The 17,290-nt window shown below is 42.6% G+C and overlaps 2 protein-coding genes across 4 annotated transcripts; one reads left to right on the forward strand and one right to left on the reverse strand.

Moving 5' to 3' along the window:
- The first annotated feature begins 144 nt into the window (after nucleotides 1–144).
- Nucleotides 145–8,398, forward strand: rad51b (RAD51 paralog B). Its single transcript, XM_085432952.1, has 10 exons — nucleotides 145–372; nucleotides 740–881; nucleotides 2,533–2,670; nucleotides 3,841–3,958; nucleotides 4,230–4,321; nucleotides 4,492–4,586; nucleotides 4,743–4,856; nucleotides 6,250–6,379; nucleotides 7,724–7,845; nucleotides 7,920–8,398. The coding sequence occupies exons 2-10, from the start codon at nucleotides 804–806 to the stop codon at nucleotides 8,041–8,043; spliced, it is 1,011 nt and encodes a 336-aa protein (XP_085289078.1). The 5' UTR covers nucleotides 145–372; nucleotides 740–803; the 3' UTR covers nucleotides 8,044–8,398.
- rmdn3 (regulator of microtubule dynamics 3) lies at nucleotides 8,360–17,110 on the reverse strand. 3 transcript variants are annotated; one of them, XM_085432949.1, is made up of 12 exons: nucleotides 16,631–17,109; nucleotides 15,719–15,908; nucleotides 14,503–14,640; nucleotides 12,089–12,401; nucleotides 11,329–11,431; nucleotides 10,597–10,657; nucleotides 10,433–10,508; nucleotides 10,273–10,350; nucleotides 10,087–10,185; nucleotides 9,582–9,635; nucleotides 9,065–9,145; nucleotides 8,360–8,989 (listed from the first exon to the last, which is right to left on the reverse strand). In XM_085432949.1, exons 1-12 carry the CDS (start codon nucleotides 16,830–16,832, stop codon nucleotides 8,930–8,932), a joined length of 1,455 nt encoding a protein of 484 aa, XP_085289075.1. In that variant the 5' UTR covers nucleotides 16,833–17,109; the 3' UTR covers nucleotides 8,360–8,929. The 3 variants fall into 3 exon arrangements, with proteins under 3 accessions (XP_085289075.1, XP_085289076.1, XP_085289077.1); XM_085432950.1 differs by lacking the exon at nucleotides 16,631–17,109 and adding an exon at nucleotides 16,422–16,559; XM_085432951.1 differs by lacking the exon at nucleotides 14,503–14,640 and having other exon boundaries at nucleotides 16,631–17,110.
- Nucleotides 17,111–17,290: the final 180 nt, after the last annotated feature.

Below are 17,290 nucleotides of genomic sequence, written 5' to 3' on the forward strand. Positions count from 1 at the left end.
CCAGAGAGTTGCGCCTTGAACGCTCCTTCTGAATGGCTGAAAAAGCGGCGTTTTTCCCAGGCGTTCAAGGCGCTACACTTTGGCGTAAAATGCTGCGTTCAGTCGGGGACAAGTTCTGACTTATTAAACGGCGATTAAACGGTTACGTAATTTCGTAACCAGAAGCGTTAAAAAAGTGGCGAATTTTGTCCTAGACGGTTTGCCATACTATGGTAATAGCGGGGTCACGCACCTACTTCCGGTTCCAGTCTCTCACGACCCTTCTTTCACGCGCCCATTGGCTCCGTTTACGTACAACGTCATTGAATCTGAATGTGCGCGCGGGAGCTTCACACCGAGGAGTTTGAGGGAAAACAAGAAAACTGCAAGAAGGTAAGGGCCGAAGTCGCGTAGAAAGGACCGCTTTTAGCCCAGTAACTGTAAAAACTAACAGCAACTGTGACAGAGTGCGCGGGCAGCTCGTCCTAGCTTCACGGTGACAGCGCCTGGGCTGTCGGTCACATAAATAATGGGCGAATTTGTCGATTTACTGTGTTAGAAAAAAAACGTTACATTTTTACTGGGTATTAACAGTGTGTAAGTGTAGATGGAATAGTCTCTTAGATGTTTTAAATGTGAAAAAGACTTAAGTTTGGTTTTAGGGTAGATGAAAAGGTAAAGTAAAAAACCTGCCGTGTGACGATCATCATGAAAACATAGTTGTATCAATCAGCTTTTCCATGCTAGCTCTCTGGCTTAGCTTTCAGTATTAACCGTCAAACAATCAGCAAGCCGAGCGGAGCCGATCTGGTTCTCCTTGGATCATGGCGATGAGGAGCGAGGCCAGAGTGGAGGTGGAGGAGGAGGAAAACTACGGGCCACAGCCTCTATCCAGATTGGAGGTACGTATCCGTCCTTAGTGCACTGTGGTTTCTGTAACATCTGATTTTGTGTGCTATAGAAGCTCGGAGCTGTGGGTTCGCTAATCCTGCTCCTCTTGGTCAGATCACTGCCAACTGCTGTTGCATTCAGTTGGGAAGAGATGGGATACATGCACTGCAAAGACCAATTTAACTGATCCACAGATCGGCGGGTGCGATGGTGCTCATTGGTTTCAGTCGTTTTTGTGGCCAGTATGGCTTCATTTAGTGTGTGTGATCAAAAATGACTTCATTCACTAAACTTAAATGCAGATGGACAAGTGTACTTGCTCTTAGTCTGCCGTCTAAACTCAATTTAATACTTTTCTATTACTATGTCACATTCAGGTACGAGGTGAAATTTGGTCACCTTATTTTTTGTATGACCTTAAGTACAGAACTATTTAAAACGATCATGGCGTGGATCACAGAGGATCTCAAATCCACCGACACACTCAGACTGCAAGGATTAAAAAAATATGAGTATGGTATGTTCAAAGTATTATGTGACAAAACTGACAACGTTCAAAGTGTAAAGGAAGGTGGCTTCATTACATATACTGAAGTAATTGTAAATGACCTGATTCTTCTTCTACAATGAGCAATAAGCTGATTCTTGGAGCACCAGGTGGAAACCATTGATTGATTCATGGAAGGATCCACCCGTCTTTGAACTTGGCCCTTTTTAAAAAAAAAAAAAAAATCTGACTGCAGTTTGTATGCCTATAGTGTTACTGATAGTAAGCTCTGCAACTGGTCAGTAAGACCGAAGAAGCACTTTAAACATTAAATGTATTTGAAGCTTGGATTTAGAATGGGCTGATATGTCAGACAGCATTAGATAATTTCTGAAATATCACTATTGCCATTTATAACGACTGATAAATAAAAATGTAAAAAGTAAAGAAGAGGAGGTAGAAAACCCCTTCAGTGAGTCGTGGTTAATGCATAGATTGTCCACTAGAGGGTGCTCTGCAGCTGCACTGTTTAATACAAACACACCGCTGATATGGAAAGAGCACAAGTGAGTAATCCACAGCTTTTTGTGACAGTGAAACCCATTGATTTCTAAGTAGTTGGGTCTTATTGTGTTTGTAGGGATTCATAAATAACCACATGTAACGTGTGTGTGTGTGGAGGAAAAGTTATCCTGATGCATCAGATTTTTAAATCACCAATTGTTTGTATTGGTTTTAATAATCCTATATCAGTCAGGCTCTAATCAGAATTGAGTGGTGGCATTAAAAAATCCAGATTGTGTCATTTCATTGACTTCCTAAAATTACCGCCCCGTGACACAGGTAAAAAAAAATTAAGCCCCGATTTAATGACATTTCTCCTGTTGTCCTCTATGCCTTCACTGCTTGGTCCCTCACCAGGCTCGTATATTGTGTTAAATGAAACTGTCAGTGACTTTGTTCCTAAAATTCTGTATTTCTTACTAATGCCTTTAAAAGCCAAAAGCCCTCTCTGCATGATATCTCATAAATGGCTCAACTATGTTATTTATTTTTTAACTGCTCTATCAAAAATTAAACTGGCTTTTAATCATGGAGTGTGCAAGACCCTCCAGCTTCTTGAAAAACTCTATGAATTTAGCTTCAGCTCTTTGTTTTGATGCCTCTGCACACAGCAATGCGGAATCAGTGCCAGTGACATCAAAAAGCTGGAGGATGCAGGATTCCACACCATTGAAGCAGTGGCCTACGCTCCCAAGAAGGAGCTGCTCAACATCAAGGGCATCAGTGAGGCCAAGGCTGACAAGATCCTGGTAAGGAACGACAGTCGTTTGATTCGGTATCTCAGAGGAATGTGAAAGCTGGGATTGTGTGGAGGAGACTGCATATGGTCATATCTGATTGACAGATAAAACGGATACATTGTAGAGGCACATCAGTGTGCTTCTGTACTTTCTTCAAGTGCTGCTGGTTTGAACATCAGTGCATGCTGTTAAAGAAGACATGGTTTCCACTCAGTAGTAATATCCATGTCGGCCTTAATGGATGTTTTAAAACAGGAAATGAGGAATTCTAATATGAAATGCATCATAGGAATTGAGTTCTTCATGGTCTTCAGCCAGAAGGCTCACAGCTGTTTGGGAGGCTGCAGGCAAAAGTGCCGGAAAAACCAAAGACATGCTTCCTCAAAGAGCTGCGTCTACACCTGCACATCAGTGCTCAGCCCAAGTGGGCGTGGCCCATTAAGAGGGTCACTGAACCACTACTAAGGTTAGGTCTCACAAATGAAACAGCTGTGAACAAGGTGGTACAAAAATGTAGCAGTGAGAAACATCTGATAGGGGTGTGTGTGTGTGTGTGTGTGTGTGTGTGTTTTGTTTTTTTTATTGGGGGGGTTTCTTTTAAAGAAAGAGCTTCGGATAAGAAGATCTTGAGCCCCTGGTATAACTCTCAGATGTACACTTTTACAGTAGATGGCCTGTAAGCTGGAAAGGAACTGGCATCTCACTAATTTAGAAGATTACCATTTAGCATTGAGCCACGCATTCCTTTAAGGTCAACTAGTAATAACTTCAAAAATGGTCATAACCATCTGACAAAGGTAACATTATGTACAGCTACTTTCAGTACTGTTAATCAAAGAAAAAGAGTTAATAAATATTTATACACACCTCTCTGTATTTGGATAGGAGTTATTATTCATCTCTAGATCTCTTCCACAACGTCTTTGTCCCGTCTTCCTCCCTTCAGCCCCAACCGGTCGCGGCAGATGGCCACCCATCACCGAGAGTGTTTCTGCTGGAAGTCTTTTCCTGTCAAAAGGGAGTTTTGCCTTCCCCTGTCACAAAGTGCTTGCTCATAGGGGGTCATCTGAACGTTGTGGGGTCTTTACTCTCCAAGATAAAGTGTCTCAAGGCCACTGTTGTTTTGATTAGGCCCTGTATAAACAAAACTGAATTGCTTTCATTTACCTTTTCCCTCAGACTGAAGCTGCCAAACTGGTGCCAATGGGCTTCACCACAGCTACTGAGTTCCATCAGAGGAGAGCTGAGATTATCCAGATCTCTACAGGCTCCAAGGAGCTGGACAAACTCCTGCAGGGTTAGTCTAATGTAGCTCATGCTTCATTGAGGAGATCTCCCTGATTAGCAGTTCAGTTATGCAGCAAACACAATGCCAGTGATGGTTATGTGCCCTAAGCTGGTTTTATTAGATTTAAACTAGGGATGTTCCTCGTGACCACCATTTAAATAAAGGTGCAAACCAAAACAACAAATCATGCAGCCATTTTTTGTTTACTTATCAGAACTCGGGAAGCAGCAGGGAGGCCCAGTCTCGCACATCAAATTTAAACCTTTTTGCTCTCCTACAGGTGGGATTGAGACGGGTTCCATCACAGAGATGTTTGGAGAGTTTCGGACGGGGAAAACCCAGCTGTGCCACACACTCGCCGTCACCTGCCAGGTACAGTGTGTTCAACAAACCGAAGTGGTCCCAGAAGAAGTTAAAAAGCCAGTTTCTATCCATCAGCGTGTGTTATGGAGGATCACAAGCAGCTCGCTCAGAAACTTTTAGGATTGCTTTACAAATAAGTTGTTGATCTAGAGAGATGTAACCATGGTGACCGTCCACAGCTACCCATCGATCAGGGAGGCGGAGAAGGCAAAGCCATGTACATCGACACAGAAGGAACCTTCAGACCAGAGAGACTGCTCGCTGTTGCCGAGAGGTGAGATGGTGCTCCTTTGTTTTCAGCATTCAGTTCAGAGGTCAAAGAAGAAGTAACTGACGCAGAATAAAAATCTATAAACCTGTCATTTATTTCCACGTTGTTGATTTTATTACTCTTATTGGAGCTGTATGTGTTGTCTGTCTGTGCTGTCAGGTATGGGCTGGTCGGCAGTGACGTTTTGGATAACGTGGCCTATGCCCGAGCCTTCAACACAGACCACCAGACTCAGCTGCTCTATCAAGCTTCTGCAATGATGGCAGAGTCCAGGTTAGTCACAAACTTACAGACCGTGTAGAAGTGTTCAGGTGAATCATTGAAGGATAGTTATTTTTATTTTTTTGCCTAATTTCACTTAACCAGAAACTAGGAAGTGCAGTGAGAGGACATGTGGAAACTTGGCTCCACGGTAGGACTGAAAACTGGATGTAAATGTCATGATTTATGTAAGATGCACAGAGCCTATATTGTATAATGGTTTCAACGTGGAATGTCTTCATGTTTGTCCATCAGCTCGAGTGAATTTCTGAATTCAATTTTGAGTTTTAGTTAACCCTAGCTGTGATGGTGAGTTTGGACTGACTCGAGAAATGAAATTGCTTCTCAGTCATTTCTTAAACATTAGTCAGATTAAAAAACGAGAAAAATGCTGAGAAAGTTCACGTTTGATTTTAATCAGATTATAAAATGTCTTGAATCACAAAATCACACAGACAGATTTAATATTTTCCAATGATTGTAGAAGTAACGAAGTAATTTCTTATCCCGATAATAACGATCTGTATCATAATATAGTGCCTTTCTTTGTAAATTCAGTTCATACTTTATACTAATAAACAATAATACTGTTTTCTTTTTTACGTTTAATTGAAATAATCAAAAATGAAATGAATATTGGCCTTAGTGATACACACTGGCTGCCTCTCCTATCATCACTGCTCCTGTACGGTCGTCAGAAAACCAGCCTGTGTGCAAACGTCAGAGTGTGCCGTCTCTGATGAAGTGCACCGTTCAGCTTGTCTAGATATCTGTTGTCGCAGTGAGTGCTGGACAGACACTTGTGATATAAATGTGGGAACCCGACTTGTCGAGTGTTTCGACCAATGTATAAAATTGTAATGGCTGCAATTTTCTCAATGAGTCTTTATTCTATGATGCGCCACAGGTACAACCCCATTTAGGAACAGTCCCCATTTGTTTTTGCTGGTGGTGACTATTGCAAACTGTCATCTTGCAGTAAACGCTGTGTTTTGCAACACCACGAAATAAATGATAGACGTTTTAATAGGGTATCATCATACAGCCCATCTTAGCTGGTTTGTCTTTTTAATCAAGGAAACTGACTAAAGAGTTTTTTTTTTTCATGTAGTCTGTGAAAAGCATGATCTTGTTTGTTGTAGCTTGCCATCACCAGTGTGTGAATGTGTGTGTGAATGGGTGGATGACTGGATATGTAAAGCGCTTTGGGGTCCTTAGGGACTAGTAAGGCGCTATATAAATACAGGCCATTTACCATTTGTTTGAGTTGTTTCATCATTTATGTATCATAAAGGTTTTTAAGCCCGACTAGGGTCTGACATTGGCATGTCACACATACGATAAAAAACTGTAAGATCTGAGTGTGAACGTGCAGGCTAACACTATTTGTCCCTGTGTTTGTCAGGTATGCTCTGCTGATAGTAGACAGTGCCACAGCTCTGTACAGAACCGACTACTCGGGCAGAGGAGAGCTGTCAGCCAGGCAGGGACACCTGGGCCGTTTCCTGCGTATGCTGCTCAGGCTGGCGGACGAGGTCAGCTCTCACACCCTGACAGATTCTTTAGTTTGAATTGTACACTCCACGAATCAGTGATCGCCTCAGGTGCCAGTAGTGTACAGATACTTGTGTTAACTATACTGTGGTTAAAGTTAAAGTACTAATTGAACTGATATAATAAAAGTAGAAAGTAGGTATTTGGGGCACATCTTGCCCAAGAATATTTGGCATGCAGACTGGAGCAGACGAGTATCAAACTACCAACCTTTCAATTAGTAGGTGACCTGCTCTACCAGCTGAGCTACAGCCACCCCCAATATATAATAAAATCCTATTCAGATCTAATATTATGGATCCCAAATCCGCTGTAGCAGGGTCTCTGTTCACACATGCTGCTTATCAGGCACCTGACTGTCAGCACCTGGGGTATCATGGGCGCATCCAATATGCTCAACTCTGCTGCTCAACCCACAAATGCATTTTCCTTACTAATGTGGCACCTTTTAAAGGAAACTAATAAGCTTTCTAACGGTATACGATTTGTCATCAAGAAGAATTGTTACAAAGAAAGACCAAACACAAATTAGCTTCATTTTTCTTAATCATAAGATCAGTTTTAGTGGTGCAGTGTGGGGAATTAAATCACTTGGAATAATTTCTACTGTGAGTACATTTAGTGTTTAGGATTTAATCAGCTGAATTTAAGATGATGTAAGCAGACATTCCCTGAGTTATAAAGGTGGAATTCAGTGAGTAAATCTAATCAGCATGATCTCTGAGTGAACTTAGTTGGATCAGATAAAAACATACTGTCTATACTCTGCATGGAGCTTTTCACCATTCTGCGCTTGTGAATGGCTGACAAATTTTAAAACATTGCTTCTATAGTTAAATATATGCTGCATTACCAAAAATGATTACTTTTAGTGGGCAGAGACATAAATCACTCTTTAGGAAGAAAAGCAAGAAAACGCCTCAGTAAAATAAATTGATGTAACTGGAAAATATACATCAATGAAAATAAATGTAAAAAAATATTTAGAAGTAAAAATGTTCAGATTAGTGTTAAATGTATGTAAATGGTTGAGCTCATTTTAAATAATTTATATTCTGCTAAATATACAGAATCACTCTATAAATTACGTTTGCAGCAGCCGTCCTGTGAGGATCTGTTATCAATCTATTTGACTATTTTTAGTTTTTGTCAAAAGAATGATAGTGAAGTCAGTGAAGTGTGTGTGTGTGTGTGTGTGTGTGTGTGTGTGTGTACACAAAGTTTATAAAGTGTGACTGTTGACAGGTGTTTAAATCTACAATGGATGAGCTGAAGCTGCCTCACTCATGTATCTAAGACATAACTTTTGCCCGACCTGTCAACAGTTTGGCGTTGCTGTGGTGATAACCAACCAAGTGGTAGCACAAGTGGATGGAGCAGCCATGTTTTCTGCAGATCCTAAGAAACCAATCGGCGGCAACATTCTGGCCCACGCCTCCACCACACGGTGTGTTTTTATTCACGATGGAAGTATGATGTCACCACAGGAAGATGACACTAACAGTGCTCTCTTCTTCACAGCCTGTACCTGAGGAAGGGCAGAGGAGAAACGAGGATCTGTAAAATCTATGACTCGCCCTGCTTGCCTGAGGCTGAAGCCATGTTTGCCATCAACGCTGACGGAGTGGGCGATGCCAAGGACTGAAGCAGCAGGACGTGAGGCGCACCTGCTGGATCTGCGTGTGTTTGTCTCGTCACACTGTCACGTTTTATTTAATTGTTTGAGAAAGACGATCTAGATAGTCTGTGGCGACAGACGCATAACTGTATATATCTATAAAACGTAGGCTGCTCCTGATCTGATGGGACATTTTTATTCTATAACTGCATCAACATGAAGCTGACTAAAGATGAGTCATGAATAAAGAGTTGGATGCAGGAGAGGTCAGCAGTCATTCCATGTAAAGTATTTCAAGTAGATTTTCTTTCTTCATTTCAGATTTAGCTAATGTGTTGCCATAAATGGAAAAAGAACTTTATTAAACAGTATCTGCATTTCACACAGTGCATAATAACGTCTCTGAGTACTGAGTCTTTGTCTCACTCCAACAGCAGACACTGCAAAATGGACATGTGATAACATAAACAGTTCAAAAATATTCAACTTCATACTGATGAGCACACAGGGCTCCATGCACTTACAACAAAGACTTCAAACAAGTGGTCCATTTTAAACTACATGTTGCACCAGGGAGTCCATAAGGTTTGAAAGAAGCCAGTGTGCTTCACCTGATCACACCTGAAGGCCCAATCTTTACACAACAAGCATTATAGTACAGAACTGAGTGAAATGGTCTTATTCCAGAGCTTCCTCCTTCCCTTAAAGCTCTGCACGTGTCCCGGGATTAGTAGTTTCAGTCATCAAGCTTGAGTCAGTCGTTTTTCAAACCAAACACAGCATGCCCGTTGAATTCAGATGGGAGGTGCTGAAGAACGTTAAATATAGCAGGTTGAATACATGGTGATGCAAAGAAGTTGACAGAAGACAAAAATCACACTCATCCATCAATGAAGGAAAGTTTTTCTGGAGCTCAGCTGTTTCTGGCAGTTAAGTCCTGAAGCTCTGCCTCCAGTTCACATGTTTCTTGATCCTTTGAATAGAAAAGGCATTGTGGTGAAAATGCTGCAGCTATGAATTCAAATGTGGACAGGATGTGTGCTCTTACATTCTCAGTATTTCTAGGCATCTTCAGAGCCAGCTCAGCCCAGTTTGTGGCTTCGGAGATGTTCCCCAGCTCTTTGTGACACTGTAAACCAGACCCAGCCACAGTGAGTTTCACAGTTCCTGATATGACCATCAAAGAAAAAGACCTGACGGCAACAACTGTGCCGTGATTATTACCTGCCTTTTGTCATTTTCAGTTCAGTGTTTTTGGATGTAAATGAACAGATGTGTCAGTAGATATGGGACCTATTAACTCGCATCATCGTCTTTTAGGCATTACAAACATTTCAGTCTCTTCCGGTCCCAGCTTCACTAGCTTTAAAGATTCAAAGTGAACTTCCATTTTTCACAAAATAATGAGGACATCATGTTAACTCACATGAATGCAAACATGTAAAAGTCACTGACAGATGATCCCAAGAGTCTGCTGTAGGGTGTGAGTTTGGACTTTAGCACTTTAATGTGTGTGAACCATAAATCGTAACTGTACAGTGTGAGATCAGCTGATCTGATAGTACCTTGGCGATGTAAAGTCTCACAGTCTTGGAGATACCTGGACTGAGCTCCTCTGCCTGCAAGTTAACACAAAAGCATTTCATCCATCAAACATCGTGTGTGTGTGCAGTCACACATCTGCTCAGAAATTGACACAAAATGAGGCTAACTAAGATTTGAGACATACAACATCTACTTTTCTTATTTCCCAGGCCGCACATTCATCTTAAAGAACTGAAGCAAGTGAATAATAAAGACGAGTTGTTCAGAGTCATCCTCTCTCAGTGGTACTGCACCTGTGCATCCTTTGATTATAGCTCCTTCTATAAGCCTATGAGATTCAACTGATTTCTGAGACACGCCCAGTCTGTTACACTGATCCCTCCTCCATCCTACTCCTTCACACTGCCAGTGTGTCCTTATTAGATACAGCACATACTGCACATCATTGCTATAAGCCACGAGGAGAATGTATTTTGGGTCACCAGTCTACCACCGATTTGAACTCAAAAGTCAGGAGATTCATACCTTGAGGAAGCTCTCAAGGGCATCATGCAGGGTGGAGGTGGGGGTGCTCTGGTAGTGGGCAGCAGCTGCCTTCTTTTCCAACCAGTCCAGAGTGGCTACCTACAGACACACAGACAAAGCACTGAAGCGCGCAGAAATCTCTGACATCAGGATGGTAGCAGGTGCGTGCAATAACTTCAGAGTCACCTGATAACACCATCTGCCAAGCAGGTAGAAACACATGGGGTCATCATCTCTGAGAGCCAGTGCTCGGTCCAGATGCTCCTAGACGGGGGAATAATGATCACAATAAGTCCAGCTGCTCTACGCCTACACTGCTGCCGTGCAGCAGGTCTGCCTTTCTTACCTTCAATATGCAGCTACTCTTCAGCTTGCTATGCATGCTCTCATGCTGTGAGGTCAGTCCAGCCAGCATGGCAAACCTGGAGCCACAAACAGAAAAAGCAAATGCTCTCTGATGGGAGCTCAAACCCACTGCTCGCTAGAAGCTCTGTGTTCACAGGGATTTACCATTTGTGACACTCTGCATTCAGGCCATTCTTCTTCAGGGCCAGCTCTGCCTCATCTCGACCTGCAACATGAGCTCACAGGTTAACAACAGCCTGTCTATGAAAAATCAAAGAAAGCATGTCAGGAAGAGTAGTTGTTGTGGTCTGATACGGCAGCATGGTTTCCATCAGTTTGAAGGAGCACATGTAAACTCCTAGCAATGATTCACCCAGTCCACCGGACGGTTAGTATATTACTTAAACACTAATATAAAGGTTTTCCACACCCAGACATCTCTGAACACACAACATGTGGAACCTTGAACCAACAGGTTAGGGCAGCAGAAGACCAGACCAGACCCCCCTCCTGTCAGCTAAGAACAGGGAACTGAGTCAATTTTTGCTGCAACATTCAAATGGTACTTGGTGGAAATGATGCTATGATATCGTTATGAGAGGCTCTGTAATACTGTACAACAGATTAATGGGACAGCAGCGCAGAGGCTTCAGAACTCGCCTTAGAATCCTCTGGTTTCCATTAAATAATCCAGTGACAGTTGTCAGTATTTTATTTGCTTTCGTTTGATAACTAGAAACATTTCAGCAAATGCTTTGTGGCAACTGTCATGTTCAGGCTTAGATAGAATCTAAGAATAAGGACATTTAGCCCAAAGAGCCAAACTTCAGAGATTCCTCACTAATAGTATTTGAAGCTTTTTGTAAGGTGCAGTAACAGTATGTGTTTGTCCATTACCCTGCTGTGCATAGGTCTTCTTCTCCTGTTTGTCTTCAGTGGAGTCATACATATCCCTGTAGGCTCGAGCCAGTCGCCATAGAAACTCCCTGCTGTCTCCATACTGCAGACCCAAAAAGAGGAAAAAAAGAGCTCCTCATAGACGAGCACCAGCTTACATCAGTGAACTTTTACAGACACACGTTTCCAGCAGGTCGCTGAGGTCATGTAATGTGGGGCCTACTCGTTGTGCATCATACGAGGATTAAAGCTGACGGTGACAGAGCTTTTTGTCACCCTGGTTCCAGAAACTGAAGCTCTCTCCCTCTGAGCTTGAGATCTGTTGACTGACTGGTCTCTTTTAAGAAATAACTAAAAACTCACCTTTGAGACATACATTTAGTTAACTCTTTCTTTTTTAATACTCTGATATTTTTGTTGTGAAGCACTTGAGTACGAGCTCAGTCAGACTGTGTTTGTCTGTAGTTCTGACTCGGGCGAAGATCGGAACACATTTTATTGCTAAAAAATTCCAAAGTGTTCCATAGTTTTCATACATGTATATTTTATTTTAATTTTATTTAAGATATGAGCAGTGCCTTTTCCCTTTGAGACCATTATTTGATTTGAATTTTCATTGGTTCACTTGATATATTTATTCTTCTATGTCTGCTCTTTGCAATGACCCATTGTCACACTCATATCAAATCAGCGTTAATGGTCATTACACGCATCATTAGCTTCTTGTCATGTGACCACCAACAAGCATCCTGTTACTCACTTCTGCTCTGTTGTCCATTAGTAGTCGAAAGCCTTCTGCTTTTAAACTGGCATCTCCTGTGTGGAGGATGTCACTCTGAGCCAGGAGGAGAGCCAGCTCCCCACTGGGAACCTCGCTCATTAGCTCCTCCTCCTCCTCATCTTCCAGCCCCCTCTCTTCAAGCTCTTCCTCTTGGGAGACATCCTGGCGGAGGGTAAGGACTGTGGCACAGCTCCTGTCCTCATCCTCAGACTCTTGCTCAGGCTCCTGCTCACCCTCCTCTCTGTCCGTGTCACGATCAGTGTAGTCTGATTCGGCATAGGCCGTGGAGTACCTGGGATACAGCGAAGACCACCTCATATTTATTTGGTGACTATAAATATGTTCTCAAGGGTTTCATCCAGGTTTTATGTATTCACTATTTCTGTAGATAGTTTTTGTTTCACAGCACGTTCTGAAATATAAGTCTCTGACATTTCTGCCACTGTTCCAATCAGAGGTGATCCGGTTGAGGTATATGTTATTCCAAACATTGAAAGTCTATATTTTATTTTGAAAGGTCAATGCTGCCGACCTTCCTGTTTCCTGTCATTGTCAGCTGGCTGTCAATGAATGGCAGCCAGCTGACAGGAGACCCTGAGAACCCCTTAACAGCACCGTGCGAGCCTGTCTTCACATAGGGAAACACAGAAAAGGGACCATGCTGCCTCGTTAGCATGTACCAAACGCTGCATCAAAAACCTGAACAATAATAATAGTTTGATGAATTAGTCCCATTCTGGAAAAGAACACAACACTGTTTAAGATACGAGCTGGAGACTCCAGTGAGAGTTAGCATCTCTAATTGTCTTACAAATTAACAGCAATAAGCTTATGAAGCCTGCAAACAAACCCATTTAAAAAGCCACACACTTGAATCCTTGCCCGACTAAAGCAGCGTACTACAAAGCCAGATTATTGGCTTAGTGAGCTCTGTCAAGTTTTCTGTGTCATGAAAGTGGCTGTTTTACCTGGTTCAATCACCATGGTAACTTTGGCTAAACACTAACATGGAGAGGAGCAAGTTTCTGTTCAGAGTGTGGATTTAAAATCGTCTGGAAGCGCCATGTTTTCACTGATTCTCATTGAGCTTGCAGCATGTTTTCAGTGCTTTTAAGTAAAGAGTCTCTGCATCTATGCAGGTTTTAGTCATCCCTGACTACAACCACTGAATGGAGCTCAGCATTGAGCCAGGAACTCCTCGTGGCCCCGGGAGCTAATTGTGGCTCCATGAGCTCCTCCTGTATTACTTATTCATGCATTGTCTAAATAACCTGTTGTGATATACGATTCTAATCTGCTGATCAGCCTCTTTTACTCTGCTGGAACTGCAGCTGCAACAACACAGAACACATGTTCAATGAATCTCATTCATTTCACTGTGATCTACGCCAAACGTCAGTGATTTCCATGTCTTCTTTATCAGGCTTCTGTAAACTGGAATTAAAATATTTATTTTACCACTCAGAAATCACCAGATTAATGATTTTCTGCAACATTCATCTCTTGCCTGATTTACAACGCATTTTAATTTCTTTCGAGATTTTTCATCACTATTGCATCACCATCACCAGGCAACATCTCTGATTGGAGTAGGTGACACTCGGAGGGATCATTTAATGTGGAAGAAGAGTTACATGAGCCTCAGAAAGCCCAATTTCATTGAGACAGCTCATGACCACTGTTGTGACACCTGCTATATTTTACAGAGCAAGCCTGGCTATGTTGACCTTTGTTTGTAGAGTACCCCTCAGAGACATTTTATCACATGGTTTGTCCAGAAGATCTTATTCAGCTATCCTCTTTCAAGTCCTTTCACTGAACAGTCTGGTGTAAAGCTGAGAGCCGTCTTCATGGTAAGCTGCTAACTACATTAACCATCATTTAAGATCCTTCTTACACCTTCAGATGTCTACAGGCATGTCTGTAACCAGGCTATGGCTCCCAGGTGAAAATCCATTAACACGCACATAAATAAAAATAATGAGCCTTTACCTTAATAATGTTCAAATAGAGTGAAAACAAGCAGAACATATATCATTTCCTTTTCAAACAGGGACTGAAACACAGTGAGCTTCTTAGTGTTTTCAGACTGAAGGGTTTCTGTTTTCTTGTCATGTGACTTATGTTACCTAGTTCACACTGCCTGCCTTGCAGAGAGACAGCATATCTATGGATCTTTGCTGTGCAGAGACAGGAAGAGAGCACAGTGTCTGTAGTTGAAACAGTCATGCCCGATGCCCATAAACTACTTGCTGATCAAAATCAAAGTTCACACAGGCCTCTGGGAAATATCCTGCTGCTCCCAATGAAGGTCTGTGTACAAAACACCTGACGCATAATGTAAGAATTTATCAAAAGTGAGTAAAGCATACTGTGCTGAGCCAATGACATACCCCCCTTCACTGGTCTCTCCACAGGTGCTGGCCATGCCCTGGCTGGCAGTGAAGTAGGTAGAGCTGGACGAGTCGGCACGCTCTCTGTGGACCGCATGACGCCGCCGCCGTACACGCTGGCTGTCCTCCACTCCCTTTCTGAATGGGAGGAGGATCATTACCCAAACAGCCCAAACAGTTCTCATATAAGCACTCAGCCCCCTGATATGCACACTTAACAATGTGATGCACCTAAATTACTTTTTTGAAACTGAAACCCACATATGTATTTGTGCAGATGGGAAATCCAACTGGAACGAGCAAAACGCAAACTTTGGGTTGATTCTGTTCACCTGCACGTGGCGTTCCCAGTCTCAGCTGAGTGCAGGTTTCCAACCTTATAAACAGTGAGTGACGAGACGTTTCTCCCACTGAAAACGTGACCCACAGCTGAACAGAATCCACCTTTTGGGATTTACATACCTGGATGATTGTGCATGCATCAAGACACAAACTTTGGAACAGTGTTTACTAAGACTGAAGATTTCCAGGGTCCTCATTTCAATACATTTGACTTCCAGACTTTGTCTTTTTTAAAGCAGTCTTGTTCTCCAGCTTTGCAGATCCTGTTTATTTGTTTGTTAAGCTTCTGTACTCTGAAATATGAATCATTAAAGCATAAAAAGAAACCTAACTTGAGGGATGAACCAGTGTTGTCTCACATGTACAGATGACTTAGCAAAGAACCAAGTTTGATGCAAAAAACAAAAACACATTATTTGTTCCATTACTTTACTCAAATCGATGAAAAATATCAAAGATAACACAGCGTGAAAGACACTAAACAGTTAGTAGATGGAGGATTTGGATTCTTGATCCAGTGTCATCTGAAAGTGTCTGCTTGGAAACACACTGATAATGCAGTAAAAGCAGACTTGGATACAAAAACATGCAGTGGAGAACTATCAGTCATGGATGGGCCTCCCCAGAGCCCTACCTCAATATTATTGAAGCAACGTGGAATCATCCACACAAAGAAGAGCTTTGTCCTTCAGGAAGCTAGGAGTGCTGTTCCTGAAGACTACTTAAAGAGATGACAGAAAGCTGCCTCAGCTGAAGAATAAAGGTGCTCACACCAAATACTGACTATGGCCCAGTAAAGAACTGAGGGGCGACACAAGACCTCTGCACAGTACTGCAGGACAGATTCTATGTAGCTCACCATAGTTCAACTCACTTGACATCCTGAATGATCTGCCAGGCAATGTCCTGTAGACCTCCCCTGAGCTCAGCTACCTCTGAACGTAGAGACGCCACGCAGTTTAGCACTTGGTCCAGCTGGTTTCTCAGCTCCAGTTGCTGTTCTGGGGAAAGTCCCTGAACCACAGCCTCCACTGCTGCCAGAGCCTGCTGCTGGGCCTCCATCTCTGAAGACGGAGACAGGAGTTACTTGTTTCAATTTAATAAGTACTGTACCCATATCTCCAACCTGCCTCCAGGTTGCAGTGACAATGATACTTGTGGCCTGGGCTAACTGGAATACCTCCACTGGGAGATTTTAGTCAGCACAAAAGGCATTACAACTTAATATACAGGTACAGTTAACCTATTAATAAGTTTATAACAATAATGTAAATCTTATTTTTAAAATGCCAGTCTGAAAAGGAGACGTGCTATGATTTGTTTTACACTTGAATACATGGAAATAAAAGCCAGTCTCAAGTCCAAAAGTCATATCCAAAAGTGTTTGGCCGGAAACGGTTGCCTTTCTTTAAACTATTGTAAATGAGTTCTTACAGTGTATCCAACATATCCACTCTCATGAATGACATCAGGCCATTCTGAGCCAGAAAGAACATTCCCATCACAAATAAATAAATATATATATATATATATATATATATATATATATATATATATATATATATATATCAGAAAACCTGTTGACTGCAGTCTCCTTAAAGGTCCTACACATAGAGCATCCTGAAAAATGGAGACGTCCCTTTCTGGAACAAACACTGGCCTGGCCATCACCGCGATAAGAAAGACGTGATACTAAATATTCAGTGACGTTGCCATGTTAAATTGAATCCATGGCAACCATGTAGCTCATGGTTATCCTGGGCAGTTGAGGTCAGTGCCAGCCTACCCTGGGCATCCAGTGTGTCCCCCAGCAGCGCTCCTCCATCCTCCCCGATGAATAGCCGGGCCGCTGGCCGTGTCTCCAGCACAAGGCTCTGGGACCTCCTCCTGCTGATCTGCCTGTAAACTAAAAAGGCAATCAAGCCCAAACCGGCCGTGGCCCCGACAGCCAGCCCGACTAACCCGTTCCTCCCGAGCGGCACGCTCATGACTCTACACGATGCCCATTCCTACGCTGGTTCCGAACAAATAACCACTCTTACGTCATCAACGTAGACGCCTTGGAGTCAGAATAGCGCTTCAGAATCTGAGACTGCACACGTACACACGCACGACTGAGCGTGCGCAGCTTCACCTTCCTCGGAAGGAAAGACTTAGCTGTGTGTGCCCAAGGCTCTATCGCTACAACCTGGACCACACAGTCAACATGCACCGCTGTGACGTTATTGAAACACAGCAGCCGTATGAGTCCACAGCAGGGGAAAGGAAAAGAACTTCCGGTGACACCTTACAAAATAAAGTGTGTTTGAGATGGAGGCCTACAAGAATACCTCTGAGTATGAATGATTGTGTCTAAATTCTCTCTTAAATTCTGTAACGGCACAGTCACATAATATTGTTGATCATTTAGGCATTTGAATATAAAAATACATCAATGACACAAAAG

The sequence above is a fragment of the Copadichromis virginalis genome, linkage group LG15, assembly GCF_057382275.1.
Source record: "Copadichromis virginalis isolate Kocher_CV1m ecotype Utaka linkage group LG15, C_Virginalis_male_GT1.1, whole genome shotgun sequence".
NCBI classification, from domain to species: domain Eukaryota; kingdom Metazoa; phylum Chordata; class Actinopteri; order Cichliformes; family Cichlidae; genus Copadichromis; species Copadichromis virginalis.